This window comes from Haliaeetus leucocephalus, unplaced genomic scaffold (assembly GCF_000737465.1).
Source record: "Haliaeetus leucocephalus isolate CR32 unplaced genomic scaffold, Haliaeetus_leucocephalus-4.0 Scaffold450, whole genome shotgun sequence".
Taxonomy (NCBI): Eukaryota; Metazoa; Chordata; class Aves; order Accipitriformes; family Accipitridae; genus Haliaeetus; species Haliaeetus leucocephalus.
In genome coordinates, this window is record NW_010972886.1 from 12,439,405 (window position 1) to 12,461,420 (window position 22,016).

At 38.5% G+C, this 22,016-nt stretch overlaps 1 protein-coding gene across 1 annotated transcript in view; it reads right to left on the reverse strand.

Annotated features, from left to right (window-relative positions):
• SPTLC3 (serine palmitoyltransferase, long chain base subunit 3) overlaps nt 1-22,016 on the reverse strand; it is a 52,842-nt gene that overhangs the window by 29,463 nt on the left and 1,363 nt on the right. Inside the window, exons 2-5 of the mRNA XM_010574800.1 lie at nt 21,640-21,794; nt 20,566-20,714; nt 9,339-9,463; nt 7,050-7,143 (exon numbers count right to left, since the gene is read on the reverse strand). Coding sequence (XP_010573102.1) covers nt 7,050-7,143; nt 9,339-9,463; nt 20,566-20,714; nt 21,640-21,794 — 523 coding nt within the window. The remainder of the gene's footprint in view (nt 1-7,049; nt 7,144-9,338; nt 9,464-20,565; nt 20,715-21,639; nt 21,795-22,016) is intronic.

The window sequence follows — 22,016 nt, forward strand, 5'->3', positions numbered from 1 at the left end:
TTGATTAGTCAAAGCACGACCAAATCTGTCCTTGTCTCACTTTTTACCTTCTCCTGATGGCATATTGTCTGTATATGGAGGATAAAGTTTCCTAAGTGGAGACAGCAGATCTCTTAGTTTTTTTAGAATTTATCATGGACTTGCATAATCCTTGTTTGGGATCCTTCAGAGTTACTTCAACAGAAACACCAACACCACAAACTGCCAGTGGGCCAAAGTGAGCCTGGACCTGGGTGGGCAGCCGTGTGTCATGATGCCTCCCGCGCAGGTGGGACTCCTGGCTCCTGGAGAGGCCCCTGCCCTCTCCCAGGCACACTCAGTGCCTCTTTGCTGGGACACACGGTGGCTCCACCCCTCATCCTTACATTGCAATGCTGGGGTTGTCATCACCATTCCTCTGCGTGGGCTGGAAATCTCCTGCGATGTCAGCTGAATCCTTTTTAATTAAAATAAACAGGCTGCTACTACCCTTATCACATTCTTCTTTCCTTTGCCTTGTGTTTGCCACTCTCGTTTTCAGTTTCTCCCATTTTGCACTCTCATGCAAGTTTATGCAGGCTACCTGTCCCTTTGCAACCTCCCACGCAACCACCTCTCTCTTGCTGCAGCACATCTGCTGCAGCATCTGCCTCGTCCTCTCTTGCTCTCCCCCTATTGGTACTTTTCCTGGTCACTGTCCTTTCATGGGTGACTCAAGTGGCTAGGTCCAATGCTGTCCCTCCTTGCAGATCCCTAAAGCAACAAAGGGAAACCACTGCAAGGGTTTTGTTGATCTAAACAGTAGCTGTAGGACTGTAGAAGGCGGTTTTTGTTCTAGTGAAAACCAGTCTTTGCAAAGTCCCTGACTACTGGCACAGCTCTGAACAGCAAAAGGGTCTCTAGAGTAATTTCCCCAAAATCACAGCTTTAAATATCTTCATTTGGAATGGGGTGGTGGGAGTGGTGATTACTGCAGCTACAGTAACAGCCTAAGACTCCCCCCCCGCTCCTCAATAAATATATATCTCTGTGAAAGTAAAGAGCACTAGCTCAGGAAAGCTTCCTCTTCACACTTGGCAAGTCAGAAATGGCTTTCTCAAATCAGAGAGGGCAAATGCAGACACAGCATGCTAGGAGCAGGATATACCAGTCTCCTCTCTGTGGCAGCGTCTATATGTATCACAGGGAAATACATGCCAAACTGGATTAGGCTGCAGTCCGCCTATCTGGTGCAATAATCTTGTCTCTGATAGTGGCCAGAGGCTTCAAGGAGGACAAAACCTTGGTGGGTCATGAGCCTTTCATCCTGCTCTGTAATAGCTATAACACTGCCCTCCCTTCTTAAATTCAAGGGCCACTTACACCTTTGGAAAAAAAAAATATAATTAAGGAACAATCTTATACTAAGCCACTGCAAACTCTTTGTTTTTTTTGTGACCAAAGAGATTTTTCACTATTTTTCACCTGTTCCTTTATCTCTTTCATTTTCCCCTCTATTTTATTTGCTTGCTTGCTTGCTTGCAGGCATGCGCTTAGAGTTTTCCACTTGTTTTTCCCCTTCTTTCTTTCTTTTTTGCTAGAGAATATATTTGCACTGAAAGGTGAGGCTCTACTGCTGCCTGAAAGTTCTTTCAGTGTCAACTACAACTCCTCCAGGTAGCTGTGTTTTCTCTTTAAGGTGTCGTCACAGCACACATATCTGAACTCCAAAGCACTAATTTGAATGAGTAGACTGAAAAACACCAGAGTTGGATTAACATAGATTCACAACTGTTGTCCAAGTAGGAAATTATATTTTAAGTGGAAACCTGAAGAGCTCATACCTGCATGACACACTTCTGTCATCAACAACTTGATTTGTGAGAACCCCCAAAAAACCCTTGCTACTTTCACAACACTCTAAAAAGGTAGGTAAGGAGGAGCTAGGAACGTACTACTGTGATCCCAGTTTCAGATGTGGGTTCAAGCACCAGATTAGAGGCCAGATTTTCATCTAACCAAGGTGCTTGGTTCTGCCTTGCAATTGCCTGCCCTCCTTGTAGTATCACTTGTTCTGATTGCATGTTGAAGTGCCCTTGCAATGAAAAGAACCAAAAATTTTTTTTTCTATATGGCCTGATTTCTGTGCAGTCATGACATTCCCACACACTGCTCATGCAATTGCAAGTCTAAACCTGAAAATGTGACTGCAATTGAGTTGCTTGATGCTGTATGGGAAAAATGTAGTAGAATTAGAAAGAATAAACAAATCCTAGGCCTTGTCTAGCACCTTCTTATACAGGCTGATATGAACAGAATTCACTTGGATGTAGTTAGTCAGTAGCACACTTATCTGTCCACTGAATGAACAAAGATAGGCTTTCACCTGATACTGGTATAAGACCCAAAACTGCTGCACCCGATACCAATGTAAGACCTAGAACTGCTGTGACAGAAAACCCCCGATAAAGTCACAAGCTGATTAATGGTTAGTTATTTGGTTTTGCTTTTCAAGTTTTATTGGAAGGGTCAAGGGATTTTGGCTAATATTTAACCAAGATAAAGGTCAGAGGTTCTGAAAAAGTGGTTTAAAATATATGGTATTAATAAAAGAGTGTCTCAGAAATAAAAAAGAGCAGGTGATAAGTCAGTCTCTCCCTGGGCCAGGATATAAAAACACCCAAGTCTGTAGCCCTTATAGAGCTGAAGGACCCCCATGCAGGTCACTTGGGGAGGGTGGGACAGGCTCCCTGGAGCCAAGGCCTGGTAAGGGTAACATCAGACACCTTCTGGCACAAAACTGATGAAGGCCGGGCCACTACTGCCACAGAGGTGGGGAGATGTTTTAGCCTTCCACCTTCCTCCCACTGCATACTTGTTGTTGGACTGTGCTGCTGGCTGCATTTCAAGTGTAGAGAAGTAGCTCTTTTCTAGCTCCCTAACTAAATAACTGCTTGGGAAATGGTAACTTAAATCGTGCCCACACCACAGCAGGGGAGACAAAAGGCAGATGCTTTATGGGCAGGTCAAAACAATTTCAGCCCACTAAAAACACTACTACATAAATTCAGGACTACTCAGGTCCTAAAAAAAAAAAAAAAAAAAAAAAAAAATCCCCCTACACCCATTCCTCAGAGCAGGGGCTCCAGGGAATTGAGCTTTGCTGTTAGCATCCACAAAAACTCACGAGTTCCTGGACAGAAAAAGTCCCTTAAAGGCCAAATACTCTGTGGCATACTGGTATGACCTTGGGAGGGTGAGGACTAGCAACAGCGCTAATGAGAGCCCACAAGAAGGGAATGCCCTCTTCAGTAGTTTTTAGTTATAGGCCTGAAATGCATTATTCTCCTAAATTTCTGTCACATAGTTGACCTGTAGGTGTGTGCTTATGCATTTCTTTCAGCCCAGGCCTGTAAATTCCTGTCTGTTTACAAGGAAAAGATTGTTTACTGGGAGGCAGGATGCAGGGCACATTCCTATGTTCAAATAAAAATGGACTTATAGGCCCACAGCACATTTTTGTTCTATTATTCACCTTAAGGCTTGAAAACCTTCTCATACACCTGTGCAACGTTTTTGTCAAAAAGGAGAAACATCCAGATGCCTTTTATTTTACTTAGGAGAAGCATAGAGGTCTAACAATTCCATCTCTTCTGGAAAAAACTATTCAGATTTTTTTGTGAAAAGTGTAATGCCTAGGACAGCTACCCACTTACTGAAATAGAATTTCATTAACTTTTGTAAGAATAAGAACTATATGATACATAATTAAGGTAATACATAGAGATTAGTTCTTGGCTTAATAATGAAATAAACATAATTATTTAATTTTGTGTAATGACAAACAGATCCAGTACTACAGATGATATGCTTTGAAATAAAATAACACAGTTTTACAGAATTAGCTACAGCATAGCCTTTGAAGGATTAATGTGCTTCAGTAGCAAGTTTAAAATGACAGGTTTACTCCCTTTTCTGTGAAATATATTTATCATACAACAAAGTTTTCTATAATTTTTCTTTTAAAAATAGTTCTTCCATAACAGGGGGAAAAAAGGGAAGGGAGAGAGATTTACAATACCAAGCTTGTTAGAAAGGGAGGTTACTAGCACACACCTGTGCATGTTTTTTGTATAATATTCAGGAAGTAGCTGGTTTAGAAAATATACCATTGCTTCACTAAATTGTTACATAATTATTTCTCCTCATTTTGATAACCATTTATAATAACTGCAACAAACATTAACACCTCACCCTTCTCTCAGTGTCTTTTATACACATGTGCAACCAACGAAGTCAGAGCCAAAGTAAATATATTCTAGGCAATTTTATCAAGGGTATTACACAGCATTTCAAATGAGGCTGATGCAAGCAACAAGGAGCATGGAAAAAGGTCTGTTTCTCAAGCTGCGTTCTAATAGCGAAAAGGTAACTTCAAAATCTGTTGCCGGATTTGAGTTTATTTTTGTTTCTTCTGCACAGAAAACATGTCTCAGGCACTAGTGGTGGTACTGCTTGGCATCTCTTTCATTGTCTTTAGTGTAGAGCAATACTGAGTCAAACAGTATGTGTGTGTAACTTGGCACAGCTCCAAAGGAGATGAGCCAACTCATGCCAGCACACAACTTGGCTCCATACATACAAGTAAGAATTAAATGCACATTAAGCCCTAATCTTCTTTGGGATAGGACTCAGATTTATTCTTTGTTTCTGCACCTTGCTGGATAATCATTTCAACTGCTCGTCAAAAGGCCCCAGCCAATGCCCAGGGCCAAGCTCTTTAAAGGCTCATTGATTTCCTTATATGAAATGACATACATCAATCCCCTGTCCTTGGAAAGAAGGTGCAAAGTTTTCTATTCATCCACAGGGCCAAGACAGCATAAAGAACCTTACTTGTGCATCAAGTAGTATGACATGGATAATGGCTTAATTCCCCTGTTCATAAGCATGACAATGACAGCACTAACATACTCTGACAATTTGGGCATGCGTGTGCATGCCCGTATATATGCTATATATCTACACATTAGCAAGAACAATAGTCTGGGAGCGTAAGCAACAGCTCTGATCTAACAAAACGAACAAGCACCTGCCTAACTGAAAAGAACCCTCCCAACACAAGCTGGAAGTTTTGGTTATGTGTGTTATTAATTAATTTGCTGTACTGACTTGTATTACACTACTCCCTGACAGAGCCACAGAGAACAAGGCTGTACTACACTTTGGGTGAAACTGTGCATTCCACAAAGCCAGTGCTGCTGGATTATGCTTTCCACTGCTATCCTCCCCCAATACACATCCTATTTTCTCCAAAGCAAACAGCACATACATACATTTCTGCACATGTGATTTTAAAAGTTGTTGGTGATGTGTAACTCATGAGTATGATAAAAGAAATATTAAAAAGAAAGAACTTTGTAACCATGGAAGTAACATACTGAGAGACTCACTGTGGGCCAAGAGAGAGAGCATGAATGTGTAAAGTTTCTTCACATGAAGCGCTCTCTAAATACAACTTAGGTTAAGAGTCAAGGCCTACAAAATTGTGATGACAAAAGGCGACACTCGAATTCCAAACAGTATTTGCCTAAGTTTCCACAGTTTCATTTTGAAAATAAGTTAAGGTGATGTCTCAGAAATTGCATAAAAGACTGACTTTGGCAAATCAGAACTCTAATCTAGAAAGCAATGACTTTTTCCAAAGCAACCTGGATGGGCTTCCACTGATATTTGCTGAGACCCTTGAAGGGACTGTCTACATTTTCCAGTGCTGGATTAGTGCTTTTTGGACAGGTCACTATTATTTTTAGGTTCACACATTATTCAAAAAAAGTCAGCTTTAATTTATCATAAGCACAGCACAGGCAGGTTAGGTATCAGATTCTTGGGAGTGGAATGAAATGCATGCAGCATTGATGGGTGGACAGGCTGAGAACATTTGGATTGGGGTAGTGAGAGGTCATCCTGCAAGATATGGTGCAAACCTAAATTTGAATGGGATAAGGCACAGAACAAACTAAGGAAGTGAACCCAGCTGGGGTATGCTAGAGGCTAATCTATAAATAATTACTTCTGTAAAAACATTTGGGCTCAGATGACCTTTAATTCTTGAATGCTCTTCAGAAATTACTTCTTGCCCAAATTATTAATAGATATTAATTATAACAACACCTTATACTATAATTATAGTGTGCTTTCATTTCAATGGATCCTTAGGCCTTTTACAGTATACGCGTAATTCATTTTTGCTCACCTCAGGGCTGAACACAGCACTTAATAAAGAGAAGGGATTGCATTAGCTATTAACAAAGGTGATCAGACCTCTTTTCTTGTTCCTCACCACTTCTCTAGCTTCTTAACCTCTGTTGCAATCACTGCCTGGTGGCAGCAATGGGGATGGAAAGGGGAATTGCAATGGGGAATAAGGGAAAAGAACAAGCTCTTGTCATCAAAGCCAGTCACAATGTCTCTGACAGTAACCACAGCAGCATTAACTAAATAAAAGTTAAAAAGCACAAGTATTTTAGAAGGTAATTACATGATTGCAAAGTTAATGTGTGATTTCTATACTAAAATTATATTTCAAAGAATATTTGGGATGATGCTCATGATATAACCATCTCCATCTTTGGTATAGCCCCCTGGGAATTCAGGGTAACCCTTTCAAAGTAATGCCACATTAATCTAACTCTGGTTGCACTAAACCCGCTAGAAACAGAGGCAGGAAATATGGAGTATGTTTTTGTGAGTATGTTTGTACTATTTTGGCTATAGTGACAATAACAATAAAACCTTTATGACAGCACAGAATCATTCAGCATGTCAAAAAGACACCAACGAGATTAAGACACTGGATTTTGAAATTAAGGTCCAACCTGATGACCCAGATCAAGCACAACAGCAATTATAGTATCACACTATTAATTTTTCCGCATCAGAAAACAGTCATAATATTGAACAGTTAATCCTTCTGCCTGGACAAAAGTATTATCTGGCAACTGACAGCAAAGCAAGCATTGAAAGGAAACATTCTTGACTTTAAGGTGTGAACAACTCTGTTTCTAAATATTTCCAACTTCAATACTCACTATTATGCTTGAAGATTCTAATAGTAGCACCTGAAAGCCTCGCACCAAGAACGAGAGAAGTGTGGTTCAACTCATCACTTAAAATGAGGCAGCCCTGTGGAGAAGGAGTACAATAAGCATCTGCATGAATTGGGAGGCTGTTGACATGTGTGCATGTGTGTGTCAGCATAAACGTGTGTCAATGATATAGCATTGCACCAATTAAGCCATAAGTAGTAAACACGAACTGGATTTTCTGCCACTTTTCTGAAGGTGCCAGGATGCACTGCAAAGGCAGGCAGAAACTGTGGGATCAGATTCTCAGGCATTCCCGGGTGGTGCAAAGGGGTCAAGTATTTCCTGTAACTGGAAAGTAGTGAATAACCCTAGTAGAGATTGTCTGCTTTATAGTAAAATCAAGTGACATTGCTTCCTCTATCACCTGTCTACAGTCTACTTTGTGTTGCAGGGAAAATGCAGTCACCAACCCATATATAAAGACTGCATGACAGTAATGTAAGGAGGAGTAATACTGAGGCTGGACTGATATCATCACTTTGGGCTGCAGAAATGAGATCAGGACAGATCGATGCCTCATAAATCCCACCTCCATTAAGACGTGAGTGGAGCCTAGGCAACAGGCAGAGTCTTTCTCTGGTAAATGCATATACAGTTCACCTGTAGTATATTTTTCATTAATTATCTCAGTTGAAAACTTTCTTTTTAGAAAATAAAATAGAAATGCAGGAGAAATAACTTTGTATATTATATGTTAACAGGAGCCAGGATTCACAGCTGAAATTCATGCTGGAACCCTAACTTAGCTCTGCTTTCTATTACACATCTTGTGCTGTGGTTTCATTACCCAAAAGGCTATACAACATTAGGTAAATACTTATTTTGCAAACACATATTATGCCTAGGTTGAGAGATACTCACACAAATCTGCCTAGATACTAGAATGCAGAACTAACATTAAGAGTATATGCGTCCTGACACGAAAATGTAGCTGCTGGGCTTAATTATAGAGGAAAATTTACGAATAAGTCTCCCCAACATAGGGCAACTACATAATAGCTGAAATATATATAATATATTACAATACTATATATTATTAATATATACTAAATTATTATAGTTATATTCTATATAACACATATAGTAATATCTTTCTTTGTGCCACTTATATCTAAATATCCCACCTCTGACAGAGACCTGAATCTCCACATGAGGACAACTAAGTGAGGGAAAATTATTTTATAGCTAAGCAAGGGACAGGTATCTTATGCTGTTATGTAGGTCTGCAATTTCATAAATTTACCCTTATTAATTCTCTGTATCTGTTCCCTTTGAAATTGCTGGACAACTTCTCCAGCACCATTGCAGATTGAAGTTCATGTTCTTCGCAGCTGAAGCAATTCTCCCTGACCAACCCTTGTGTACATATATTTCAGAAATCTCTTGCAAAAGCTGGATTCTTCTTCAATAGTGACTGAAGAAGTGACTTCCCCTCTACACCAGTGCTTCAGAAGAAATCTTGATCATACACCACACAGCGAATTCATTCTGTCTCCACCAAGAGGGAAATACTGTTTCACACTTTCATGACTCACTTCACACTGTTTCACACTTGCATGAACTAAAGAGGAGCTATCCACTTTCCCAGCTAGCAGCACAGTGTATCTGCTTGTCAATCACAACTTCTGACATAACAAGATGATGGATTTTCATGCCTTTGTGTTAGGTACCCCAAATTGGAGATGAAGTCCCTTCAACACCAAATAAGAACCCAACTTTTGTCATATGGTCACAACTTTAGACTTGCATTTGCTGCCAGCTTTCTTTGCAGGACTGTCTGGAGATTTGTTCATCAGGAATGCTAAACACTGTGCTTTCTCTTTTCTGAAAGTGTTGTAAAAAATACCCTAATCATCATGTTTCACCACAGGCAGTTGGGCAATATCTCTGCAAGCAGCCCAAATACTTCATCCTACAACACCTGAGACATGGGATGCAACATTTGCTTACTTTTTAGGGAGAAGTAACTTCGTTAAGAGAAGCTAAAAAACCATATCAGTCATCCTTAAATAAATGTTAGGTATGTGTGATAGGAACACTCAGAGCTAGAAAAAATGATGAAGAAGCATATTTAAGGTCACAAGGTCATCAGCCTTATGACTCATGCATTCCTGATACCAAGCTTTGTTCCTTGATCAAGCCTTTTCACTTAATGCATGCCCAGAACACTGCAACAGTTGTTAAAACAATTAATAAACAATTATTCTATTTGCCTCTTAAGGAAGTACTCACCTTCCCAACAAGGGCTGGAATATTCATCGAGTTAGTTGCAAAGCCCATGCCAAACACCATAGCATCTTCCACACCAAGGAACTTGGCCACAAGTTTCTCTAGTTCTACATGTTTGTCTAGGCTGCCTGCAGAAGTAAGCACAGGGAATCTTAAATCTCATTAAACTGTGAAAGTTATTAATTCTAAGGACATGAAACATAAAAAAGAACAGGATAGAACTGTGTCATTAAGCTATATGACATTAAGACCTAAGGAAGGTTTTCCATTGGTATCTTGTGCATGTGGGATAATGCAAGAGAAAGCAAACCAACTATAACTAATACTAACAAATACTGTTGCTGTTAAGGTAGCAAAGCAGTTGCTTTGGGAAAAAGTTTCATTTTTCCATAACAACAACTTTTGACAGTTTATTCTCAAGAATAATTTTTTGCTTTTTTCTCCCCCTGCAATGAGGACAAAAATACCTCCTTTTTATATGAGATGTGGGACAAACATCTTAAGCATTCTTGAGTTCTCTCTGGATGTGAAAGCAAAACCCGATGACAAGAAAATCCTTCCATTTTTTCTTGGATGCCTATGTACGTGTACAAAATCCTTAATTATGATTTTTATATGGATAGACAAACAAAAGTGTTCTCCACCTTTTTCTGCTTTGGAAGGTAAAAGCTATGCCACTCTCCATAATTGATGATAGCTCTCCTCTTTCCTCCCTCCCAACAATCAAACATAAATGATAAGGCAACACTAGAGAGCCTTCTTTATCACACATTACTTATCTAATATTGGTGCCTGGAGTCTCCAAACAAATAAGGTGCTCCAGCTATCCAACAAAAGCAATATCTTTCCCACCCAGCTCACAATGGAGAATGACAAAATACAAAAGGCAACAAACAAAAGAGTGGTGTTAAGAGATTGAGATAACAAATAACTTTGAGCAGTAATGAATCATCTCAACTTGCTAGCTCTCTAGTCTTTAGTTGCCTGGCTGTGCATTGCAGGTACCAAGGCAGAAGGAACTTTTACAGGATGATCTGTGAGGAAGAAAAGAGAGTGGCCTGTGGATTCTGACAGAGCATTTCCCCTATGAATAAGGCTGTAAGCAGGGAACAGAAGAAAAAAATTAGGAAAGTGAGTATCGTACCTCACTTGTGCTGCACAAATTGATGTCACAAGATAGGCAAAGTGAATTACAATTGATGGAAACAAGAAACCTGTGTTCACTGTGATAGGCAAAAGGCAGATGAATAGAGGAAAGCAGAAGCTTGGCTAGAGTGTCTTGACAAGAATGATTAGTCAGGAAGATGATCTTACTTTCATCATGGAGGAAAGCTCATAAAAAAACCCCCAACATATAAAAATGGCAGCTGCACAGTTTCAGCAACAGTACTAACTCAGATGGTTACAGTGAGGTAGTGTTTTCATTATTTTTTCCTCATTAAATATCCAAAGTAAGAATGGCATTCACTTGGAAACAGAATGTGAAAAATATCATGCAGGCAGGTAACTCTCCAATAGCCAGGGAGATAAGGAGCAAGGATCATGTGGTTTCTGGAAAAACCTGGATTACATGGACAATAAAGAACAGTGGTGCCATGATTTTGCACAGAGCCTGCCTGGGTTCTGCTAGACCTAGCCAACTCCAGCAGAGCTTTGGGAGTGTCTCTGCACTCATTGTATCACATTGGATGTACATTGAACTGGGTTGTCTCTGGCTCTGTGCTCTGATAAGTTAGGTAGCATGATGGAGAAAATTTGGCCCTGCAGAACCTCCAGTAGATGTAGGCTGACTCTGCATGAAGCTCTTTGACGTTGGCTAGTTTTTGCATTTGTAGAGCCCGAGATACACAAGGATATGTGCTGGCTCTGCACACAGCCACCACTTAGTAGCCAAGCTCCATGAAATACAAAACCACATAGTGTTTCAGAGTTGAGCTGCTCACTGGAGATGTGTGTGAGAATCTATGTGTTAACTTGTAAGCCCAGTAGGTCTCAGGGTGTATTTCTATGGTTCAATATTTTTTGCATTTTGGGCCCAGTTAGTCTTCAACCTGGCTACAGCAATCATTAACAACTGAGGGTTCCAGCATGGCCAGCTGCTCTAGTGTTCCTTACAGATGTTATTTTGTCACTTGAGGGCTATTGGCAAGCAAACAGAACATGAAGTCTGAAATGGAAGCTTGAAGCCAACCACGCTATACTCACAGCTTGAATTAGAAGGGGCATTTGTGAAATTTGACCTAAGAATTTGTGAAAGCATAAGAAACAAGCAGTGTGTGCTTTGCAAGGCAGGCATTTTAAGGCATGAGAAAATTGTCCCTAACTCTTGCAGGGGTAAATCTGATACTACTGGGGTGGAATTAAATTGCTTTTTGGGGTTGCATCATATGTTTTCAGTTTTTACAAACAAGAGAAGCCTGACTCACTGCAGGTTATTCTGTTCAAGCATCTATTAGATGAACCAGAAAGGAACAGCACATTTTTGACCTATTTTTATTGATTTTGTGATGGTGAAGAATGAGACATTCTGAAAGTGACCGATTCCTACTTATTATTTACTAATCCTAACAGTGAATGCAGATTATATTGTATATCGTTATTGCCTACAAATCCTGGAATACAAATTGGAATCAGTGGGTTTTGGTTTGCAAAACCAAAACCTGAATGACAAGGATTTTCAAAATGAGCCCTAGTTTTGAATTATTTTAATTATAATGGCAATATTGTAAGTGGTAAAAGAGGTGTGGTGGAAGCAATACAATACACATCAGTACTGACAGTGGGAGGTTTGTGACAGTGATATACATTGAGTAGAGCTGATAAAACATATCAGCTTGCATTTTCCCAGGTTTAAAGCAAAAGGGGTATTTATTTAATAAATTATGCAATTATTTAATCATATCAGAAGATTTCTCCAGTATGAGTCATTCCTTGGACATCAGATAAACTGCACCAATTATATCACATCTCTCCACAGGAGGAAACAAGGGGTCAGATATGCTCTGCTGGAATGACGCTTGTCCACTAGTCATCCCAGCTGGTCACAGCAACCACCCCAACAAGCATAAAAAGAACTACCAGATAGATGCAAATTTGATCCAAAGGAACTTCCACTGGCACAAGCCGCTACATTTCGAGCTACGTAAGAAAGGCAGTAATTACACTGGTCTTCATTAAATACAACCTAAGGAGTATCAAGTCAGGTTATCATGGCCCTTAAAATGTCTTGTATTGTGCTGGATTCAGACCAGCATCATGATCTGGTGAATGAAAAGTGATATACTAGGTATATTTTTATTAATACACTGTATACACAGATACCTTCTATACTTGCCCTATACATAGACATTAGATTTTTTCCCCATAGTCTACTTGCTCTGATTTTTATGCTGGCTACAGCTTGGTTTGACCTGAGAAATGAGGATACAACTAAATAATGTATGCCATCTTACCAGGAAAAATTAAGACAAAAGGGAAAAGAGAAAGCTACCTGCATCTTTAAGAGACAAAATGGAATACTTTCTTTTGAAAGTTATTCCTTCCTGCTGAACAGTTGTATGCAATAGAGTACAGCAGGTGTTATTGTGTTTCAAGATTACATAGGTGTTATGGAAAGTAAAATCAAAGATCTTGTCAAAATTGGACTTTCACAATGTTAGCCACTTCCACAGATTCCTACACTTTTCAAAGCAAATCTGCCCCTTTTCAAAATCTGATGACCCAGGTCTCCATTAACTTGCTGCTGCAGTCTGGGGACAGGGAACATGAAGTACACCGTATTTTGGCAGGCTTTCATAGGCTTATGATGCTCTTGGGTTGAAAGTCACTGTCAGTCTACTAGACAGATAAAGCTTGAAAATGCACTTCCCGTGATCCACACAGCTCATTATTTAGCTTTGACACTTTCAGCTTGAACAAGGTGGTTTATGTCACTGGTTAGTCTGCCCAATACAGTCTTTCAGGTTCTTACATGCTAATGACATGTACTGGTTAAACTGCCAACACTGGCAACAGTATCCTTTAATAGAATTTTTTGTTTGGAATTCTGAGACCCAAAGAAAACAGGAAAATACCTGCTCTCTTCAAGTTAAGAAAAACCTGGAGGAATAAACTGATATAAGCAACAAGTCAATGAAAGAAAAAAGATTCCCATAAAAGCCACTTCCACATATGAGCAGCAACTGGGAATCCTATGGATCACTGATGTGACTCACCAAGGTGAATAAGAACCATTACGCTCTGAAAATGATGGTTTGTCAGAGGTATTGTTAGGAGGGTGGGGAACAGAACAAACCACCTAAACTTCCCTGCCACATTTGAAACTTAAGGTCACAAACTCACTCTGGTAAGATATTTGTCAGAGATGAAAAAAAAATCTTACTGAAACACATACACACTTTTACAAAAGCAAGATTGGACGAGTTATTACTAGAAGGATGAAGAAACAGAAGATAGAAAGTGTATTATTTATTTATACCATTCTACAAGAGTGGATGATGTAGATGGTCTCACTGTCCTACAGAGCCCACTGCAAGAGCAAAGCCTAAACTTGTAGAACGATACATATTGACAAGAGAGAGGGAGAGAAGGACACAGTAATGTTACGGAGTTGCGTGGTTTAACACTGCATGTGCATAGAAGAGCCCCAAAAGAAGTGGGTTTTGGGAAGCATTTGAAAGAAAGGAAATGCTCAAGCTTTCTTAATGTTGCAACTAGCAGATAGGGCTTTCATATCACAAATATGCTGCGGGTGTCATAGATATAATGATGTACCTGTGTAATTCACTGATTCTCAGAAAAGAGCAGATCCATTTTAACAAAGCTTCTGGTTTAATTTAGATCTTCCAGTTTTGTCTCCTTTTCTCCTTTATAAAAACACAAGGCTAAAATTTAGTTTCAGTCCAGCCTCTTCATGCCAAATCCTGGATGGCAGCATCTTAAGTGTCTGAATATTTGTATGTACTTAGATAACATTATATACTGGAGATATATTTAGATTTTAGACAGGTCACACAACCCTTGGTTACTCCTGATGCCTTCAGTTCCACCTGCCAGAAGATGGACTGTTCAAAGCTTAATCATGCATTGCAAAGTATACTTTTGCAATGGTGAAATACCAGGAAAAAGCTTGACCCTTTGATCATAAGTTGGATCAGTTATTTATGAGAGGGTAGGCACAGAAAGGAAAATTATGTTAGTAGGAGATGACAAAGAGGGAAAATTCCTCCCGTGAACTGTTTCCTAATTTATAGCATACCCTATCAGAAAGTAGCCAAGATTATGAGATATATATATATCACACACACTAATTCTCATTTATGTGGCTGTATTTCTCCTTAGGCTCCTACTTGGAAACTGTAAATTATGGGAACTTTAATTCTTTATCTCTTTCTCCTAACTGAAAAATGGACCATTTATTTCTCAGTACGGTACTGAGTTTAAAATGAGCCCTGACCCCAATTAAAGTGCTTGAAGTAGTATAAAAGAAAGAACGGTCAAATAATTATTTTTACCTTCTTGAAATGCTTCTAGAAATTCATATTAGGCCTTAAAACCTAACAGAAGTAAGCGAAGGGGTTGGAGCTACTTTTGTAGTTTAAATGTTGGCACAGGTTTTCAGGTTTGCTTTTTAAAAATCAGATCACAATCAAATATAAAAACCTCTCAAACAAACAAAAAGCCCTACAACTGAGTGCAAGCTAGGCGTTAAAAGGTAATCTCCTAACCATGCTCTCCAGAATGAATCACCCTGCAAGTGTTCTATGCAGGCTCCATCTTGTCTCTTGGTCCAAGGCATAATCACAGCAGAAGGATTTCAAAAGGCAGGAAACCTGCTTGGCTGCTTAAGTAGCACTAATGATACATTTGCTCCTGTTACTCACTTATATCATCTCCATAAGGAATAATGGTGAGTTAGATAAATAGAGCATTGGAACTACTAGCTGCTTGTGTGACAGCTCCTTCACTGCCCTGGTGTTAAGTCTGGGAGCATTCAGGGCATGATAATCTGCCTTACCTTAAAAAAAGTGTAACTTTACTGATTTTATTATCATCTGCAATCAGCAAGCAGGCAACAGTGTTAAATAATCATTTGCATATTTCTCCCTTATAATTTTAATTTATGTTGCTTAGACTATAAACATAAGAATGACAGGATGGGCTCAGACAAAAGGCTTGTGAGCCTGCCTCTCAACAGTAGCCAACTCCCGCTCTAGCCATTAAAATACATTGATCTGCATGGGAAAAAAAGGACTTCACATTCAAGTTGTAATTCTTTCACTACATAGAGGGAATACATGCCATTTCAAATTGATTTAGATTCCTATTTGTTAGCACTTTTATTAAGCTAAAAAAATAACAGTTTTGAGAGGAAGATTAAAATAAATAAAACAGAAATAAAACATAGTATGGAGATTTTTTGGGGGTGGTTTACATGAAATTCCCTAGTGTTCAGAATACTCCAGTTACTTGAATAGCTGGTTTCCAGTTACTTAAATCGTTCAACATTTAAGAGTTATTGTCTCAGACCCAACATTGATTCCCAGAAAACAAAACTTCCTGCTTTTTCATGTCCTGATTAGTTTCTTGACTTATAATGAACTAGCCAAAGAAATAAAAAAATTTACTTTTTCTGCACCTGCAGGAGAGACTGCTGCTGACAAAAGCTGTTTTAATTTAAATTACACCCATGGTCAGTTTTGTCAGATATGGTAGGTGCAGATCTCTCTGTATCCTCCCTTGACACCTCACACAGTAAATGCAGCATCTTTTCCTCTGGCTTTAGTAAGTTTAACCTTGCCATTCTCAGATGCGCTCAGAATGCTCTTACCATTCTAGGTGAAAGGTCCTGTCATTCCTTCCAGCCTGTCCCTCTGACCAAGAGGGTCATCATTCTACATCTCCAGCTGCTCCAAAATTTTCTGAAGGATCTTACTTATGCTTAAATTTTTGCTGCCAAGATCTTTCAGGGACTACTTCCATCTCATGTACCACACAGAATTGAAAAGTCTTTCACCTCTAAGCAGACCATGATATCAGTGTTTTTTGCTTTCTGCCTACTGTCTGCAAAAAACCACTTTCACACATTCACCCAAGCTACTGGTCTTAGAGGACATGCCCCAAGCATATGTGCAACTCTTTCTTTTTGATCTCCCTTAATGTCTTTTTAATCTTAGTGTCCTCAAAAACACTGAAAACTGCCAGGTTACTGCTTCATTAGTTCCTTATATGCTACCTCTTATCATAAATAATGCCCAACTTTATAAAAATATGAGTATGTGGACGTTCCTGACTCAGGCTGAATTTGTACGATGATTTGCAGGTCCAGTATTAATGATTGTACAGCAATGGCCACAGGCCTATAAATAATAATAAAAATTAATAGTAAACAACTAATTACATAAAATAACGTTAAACAACTAGTATTAGATGCACTGTGCCAAACAAAAGGTCCTTTTTGCCTATAATCTTTCATCTGACAGTGGTCTTGTATCAATGTCTGGGGAAGAATGAAAGCAGGACAAAAATATATATAGTTGTATCCCAGCTTCTAACTAATTTCAGCATAAGGACATCCTGAATCAGAAAATAGTTTTGGTATTTCTAGTAACTATCAATGATCTCTCCTTTGCATGTGGCCAGTGTCCCCTGGAATGCAAAGGAATGTAAAGTTTTAGCATCTGCTGTCTTCTTTGCAATGAGTTCCTCGGGTGTGCCAGGCTCCAGTATGAAGAGCTGCCTCCTGTATTTAGATGGAAACCTTCTAGCAACTTCATACAATGCCCTGTAGATCTTGTAGTAGAAGAGATAATGAACAGCCAACCCTGACCACTCTTTCATGCCACACATGATTTTGAAGATTTCTATAATTTCCCCCTTTAGGCTCTCTTTGAGCCAGATGACAGGCATTTCTGACAGCTGTACACAGTTAGCTTAATAGTTCTTCATCCAGAAGCTGTTTGAGGCCTTTGACGATCCTTGTTGCCCTTCTCTGACACTTTCCAGTTCTGCTAAATGTTTTTGATGAGAACTGTACAGAGTATTCAAGACGACAGCAAACCACAGGTTTATGCAGTAACATACTGAGGTTCTATGGTTGGCTTTCTGTTCACTTCCTAATAATTTCTAGTATTTGATTTGCTTTCTGACAACTGAACAACAAGCTAATACTTTCACAGAACTACCACATATAACCCCAAGATCTTGCTCCTAAGGCATAATAGTTAGCTTGGTCTTAAAAAAAGGAGAATATTTTTATTTGAACTGAAAGTCCCACAAAAGCCTCAGAAATGTGTCTTAAATGACACTGTTATGCTAAGAAAGTGATTTATTATTATTATAATATAAAAAGAGCATGGAATTAAAAATGGAGTGAAAAGCCTTAAATCTTCTTATGGAGGACAAATCCAGGAAGACCAGCCACTGTTTTTATCAGTTTCCTGTGCTTTTGTGCTTAAACAGGAATGGCTGTTCAAGTGGCATGTGCATTATTATTTTTGAGAAAGCATGAACAGGGCTTCACGGTTCTCACTGAAGTTAATTTCTGAACTATGTTTACACACAGTCTTAAGTTACTTTTCTGGGAATGTAGAATAACTGGTTTACATTTAGCAAGGTTTAGCTTCACTGTTTCCTTAATAAAACACAGTTTTGTAAAGATATAAATAATCATGTTAAAACATCCACATTAACTTATTCTGAGAGCAAAATACCTGCAACAACATTCTGATATGACAGCATTTTATACCCACTCCACACTCTGCACAGTTATGAGAGGAGAAGTTTCGGCAGAAGGCCACAAAGGGCAGTTTTACCATCATGTATTCCTTCAAACATCACTCCAATTGATTTTATTTGTTTCTGTGTTTTTCCCCCTCTCTGAAATCTTCTCAAAGTAATGGAATGATCCTTCTCAAAAAGAGAGACCTATCACTGCTTTGAGAGAAATCTTAGTAAAATCCCGAACATGCAGGACACTTACATGCAGATAAGCAGAACAGTACTTTCAAAGTCAATTATCTTGAAATTATAAATATGTTCAAGTGCTTTCTTGGATTAGGACCCCACAGGCAATTTATACCCTTGGCTCCTACAGCTCACTGCATTTTTACTTCAAAGCACTTTAGCTCAGCCACACAATAACAACAAACGTTTTGAAATGTTATCTGCCCAGGAACAAAACATTCTGTTCTATTTTTCTAGGATGAAGATGGCAAATGATAATTAAAAAAGGTAAGAACTTTCATACAGACCCTCCTACCTCTCTCTTGAAAGTATATGTGTATATATACTTAACTTGGATATAATTTTTCAAATCTGCTCAACAGTGAATCAGAATAGAGCTGAAGCAGCACAAGAAGGTAAAGGAAAAAGAAAAGAGGGTATCCACACTACTGATAAGAAGCTATTTTCCTCAGGTCGTTTATACACAGTTCTTGGTGGTAGACAGGCTCTAACAGAGCCAGGGCCAATAAAGTAACTGTTGCTCAGAATTGCTCTGTGGAGCAACCTCTCCTCCACTGACTACACGAGCAAAGGGTCTCTGTTAGCTACCTAGGACAAAATGCTATGACTGCTCATCTACACCATCTAAGCCGTGTCTTAACACTCTGCTTTCCTATTTTAATAAGTCTTGATGTCCAAGCTGCTCTCTGAAATTCACTCCCTAAAAGACTGATACTGGCAAGACTTGTATGATGTTCTTTATTTGTAGCCCATTCTTGCACTGTGAATAGTCTGAATGAAGTTCATGGGACTATTTATTGTGAAAGCAATTCGAATGAATCTAAAACATTGCGCAATCTTTCAAGATAACTTTGAGTACTGCACAGGAGTTCAGACAAAGAGAAAGTCCTAGAAATCTGTATACATTGGCTCTCAAAACAGACTAGATTAAGTTAACCAATAAGATTTTTAATATTTGAAGACTGAACCAATCTTTTCATAAAGGGTTTTTCTGAGAATAAGTCAAAGTCATGCAAGTCCTCCGTATAAAAAATTGCACAAGCAAAAGATAAAGAATGAGGAACACAAGGCATATTCTTTGACGTACTGAAAACAACTCAGAATGTTCTCAGACAAAATAGAATCCAAGAGAAAAAGATACAGAGAAATGTTCCTTCAATACCTGAGATGACTAGTAATGGTGACCACTTTCAAGCATGCAATTCAGGTTAAACAATATATTGCAGTCACCAGATGGGTTACCTACAAAAGGAAAGTAGGGTCAATCCGTAAGCCCTCTCTGAGTGGTGTCACTGGTGTATTTATTATTGGCAAATCAAACAATGATGACAAGATAAGAAGCAGATGACAAGGTTTGCATTATATTTTGACTGGAAATGAGACTTTAAATAAAAACCCAAATGAAATACAGAATTTTTTTCCATAAGATTTCTGGAGGAAAAGAGTTTGCTTTGAGAGACACAGAATGAAAATTTTTCAAGTTGCTGGATGAAAAAAAAAGTTTATAAAAGACTTCTTATGCTGGGAAGCCTCCCTTTTTTTTTTTTTTTTTGTCAGCTCCCAAGAAAGATCAAGCCTGAAGAGAAACCTCCCCTTGCATTTCTATGGCCGGAAATTGTTTTCTCTGAAATGCAGGCTGATTGCATGATTAGGAATGCAAGGCTTTGTGTGAAAATATACAATTGAAGGTAACACTACATGCAGCCTACAAACCAAAAAAGCAGATAAATCATAAAGGACATATAAACCAAAAAAGTCAGACGGAGCCTTCCTGAATTAATTCCTTAGAGGCACACTAGAAATTTCTATGTTGTGCCCATTAATGTCTCATAAAACATTACAATATATTCTTAGAACATGGGATAAAAAACAAATAAAGTATGTAAAAGCTCATTTTACTAATCAGAACACTCTGTATGTGGTAATTGATATAAATCTGTGATGCAATTAAATTTGCCCTAGAACAATTCTTGAAGACTCAATGTTTATTTTACTTCTTTTAAAAAATAAGCCTGTTACCTCCATCATTAAAAATCCCAGGCCACTATATGACACATTTGTTTTTGCTTTTCCAAAAATCAGTAACATTTTTCCTTCTAAAAAAATCCTTATGTGATAATGAATAAAACACAGCATCACTTTTAATAGTGAAACAAGTAACTGTTGATGTGACTAAAATTCTCTAAGTATCCAATTCCTTCAAGATATCTGTAAGAAAAAGGATATAGTTACAGAAACTTTGGTGGCCATCTAGCTGTTTACTCACCCATTTCCTGTCTGGTACTGCAGATTCCTGTCCCATATTTTTGTAACTCTATGGTCACAGTTTTCAAAGCATTGACATCTGTTTCTGCAAAGCCGAGGTAGTTATAAGAACCCATATTGATTACATTCTTGATAGTCCTTCCTGTAAACCTATAATTAAAGCAAATTTTAAAGAATAGTGCAACTTTCCCTCAAACCCCAAACAAAAAGAAAAGAAAAAATGCTGAGTTTTCCTATTTGGGAATTTACAACCCTCATGCTTTAATGTCCTAAAAGTTTTTCAAGCCTTTCTGTTTTCCTGACTAAATACTGCATCCTGCTCAGAATGTTTTCCAGATTCCAAGCTGTAGATGGCAATATACTGGTATTAGGTGAAATGGTGCTTTTATGGATGTAAATAAATAAACAAACAAAGCTAAGACTTTATATAGGGAACAACATACAGACACTATTTTTTTTTCAAGCAAATTGTCAATAGCTTCTAGAACATTATGAGTGTTCACACACACACACAGAGAAATTAAACATGAGGAAAATGGTGTGGGAAACACTATGACACATTCTCAATAAGCTAAAATATAGTCAACCTACACATTGTCTATGTGGTGAATTTCCGTATCTATTTAACTCAGTAATGGTTGTGATACACTGAAGTCTTCAAGATGTAAACTGCTTAAAACTCACTGCCAAAGACTCACTGTGTAAGTAAGAAGCCACATTTATGCAATACAAGAAATTATGATTTAAATCCTAACCAAGGGATACAACAAATTTCGTTGCAATATTTTGACTAAAGGTCTGTTATAAATGAAGCGTAAGCAGTCTTTCTTGTGCTGACACAGCCAAACAAAACCCATTTGCGATAGAGTTCAGACCCTTCCGCACTGCATTTCCGAACAATATTCAGAAGAAAGGGTACAGATTATCAGCACAGTACTGATTTCAGAAAAAAATATGCTGATGTATATTAGTCAAGGACCTAGGTATAAGGGGCTAGATGCAACTTTCTGTGCTTTGCAGATGTATCAGGAGTATTCTTATGAGGCTGACAGCTGCTGAGTGTGAGCTGACTCACCTAAATGTCCAGTTGTAATCATCTGTAACGCGTTCCATGAGGTCAAACTGTGGCCCTGGGACACTGCAAATGGGACGATTCCAGTTATCCCGTATTCTCATATAGAGGTTTCTGGTGTAAAAGTTCTCAAAATCTTGATAAAGTGGCACAAAATCCTGGTTTGAAAACATGCACAGGGTTATGTTGCTAGGAAAATGTCTGCTTCTGTACCCAAGTCATTCCCATTAAAAAGGAAAAACTAATTCATTAATAAACAAAGAGCTGTAACAGCCACATGTTCCTATGTCACAAACAACTCCAATCAGCAAATATCTTACTTTAATTCCCTTGAAATACAGTGTTGGCTTTTTTAGGGGGTGGTTTTTTTGTTTGTTTTT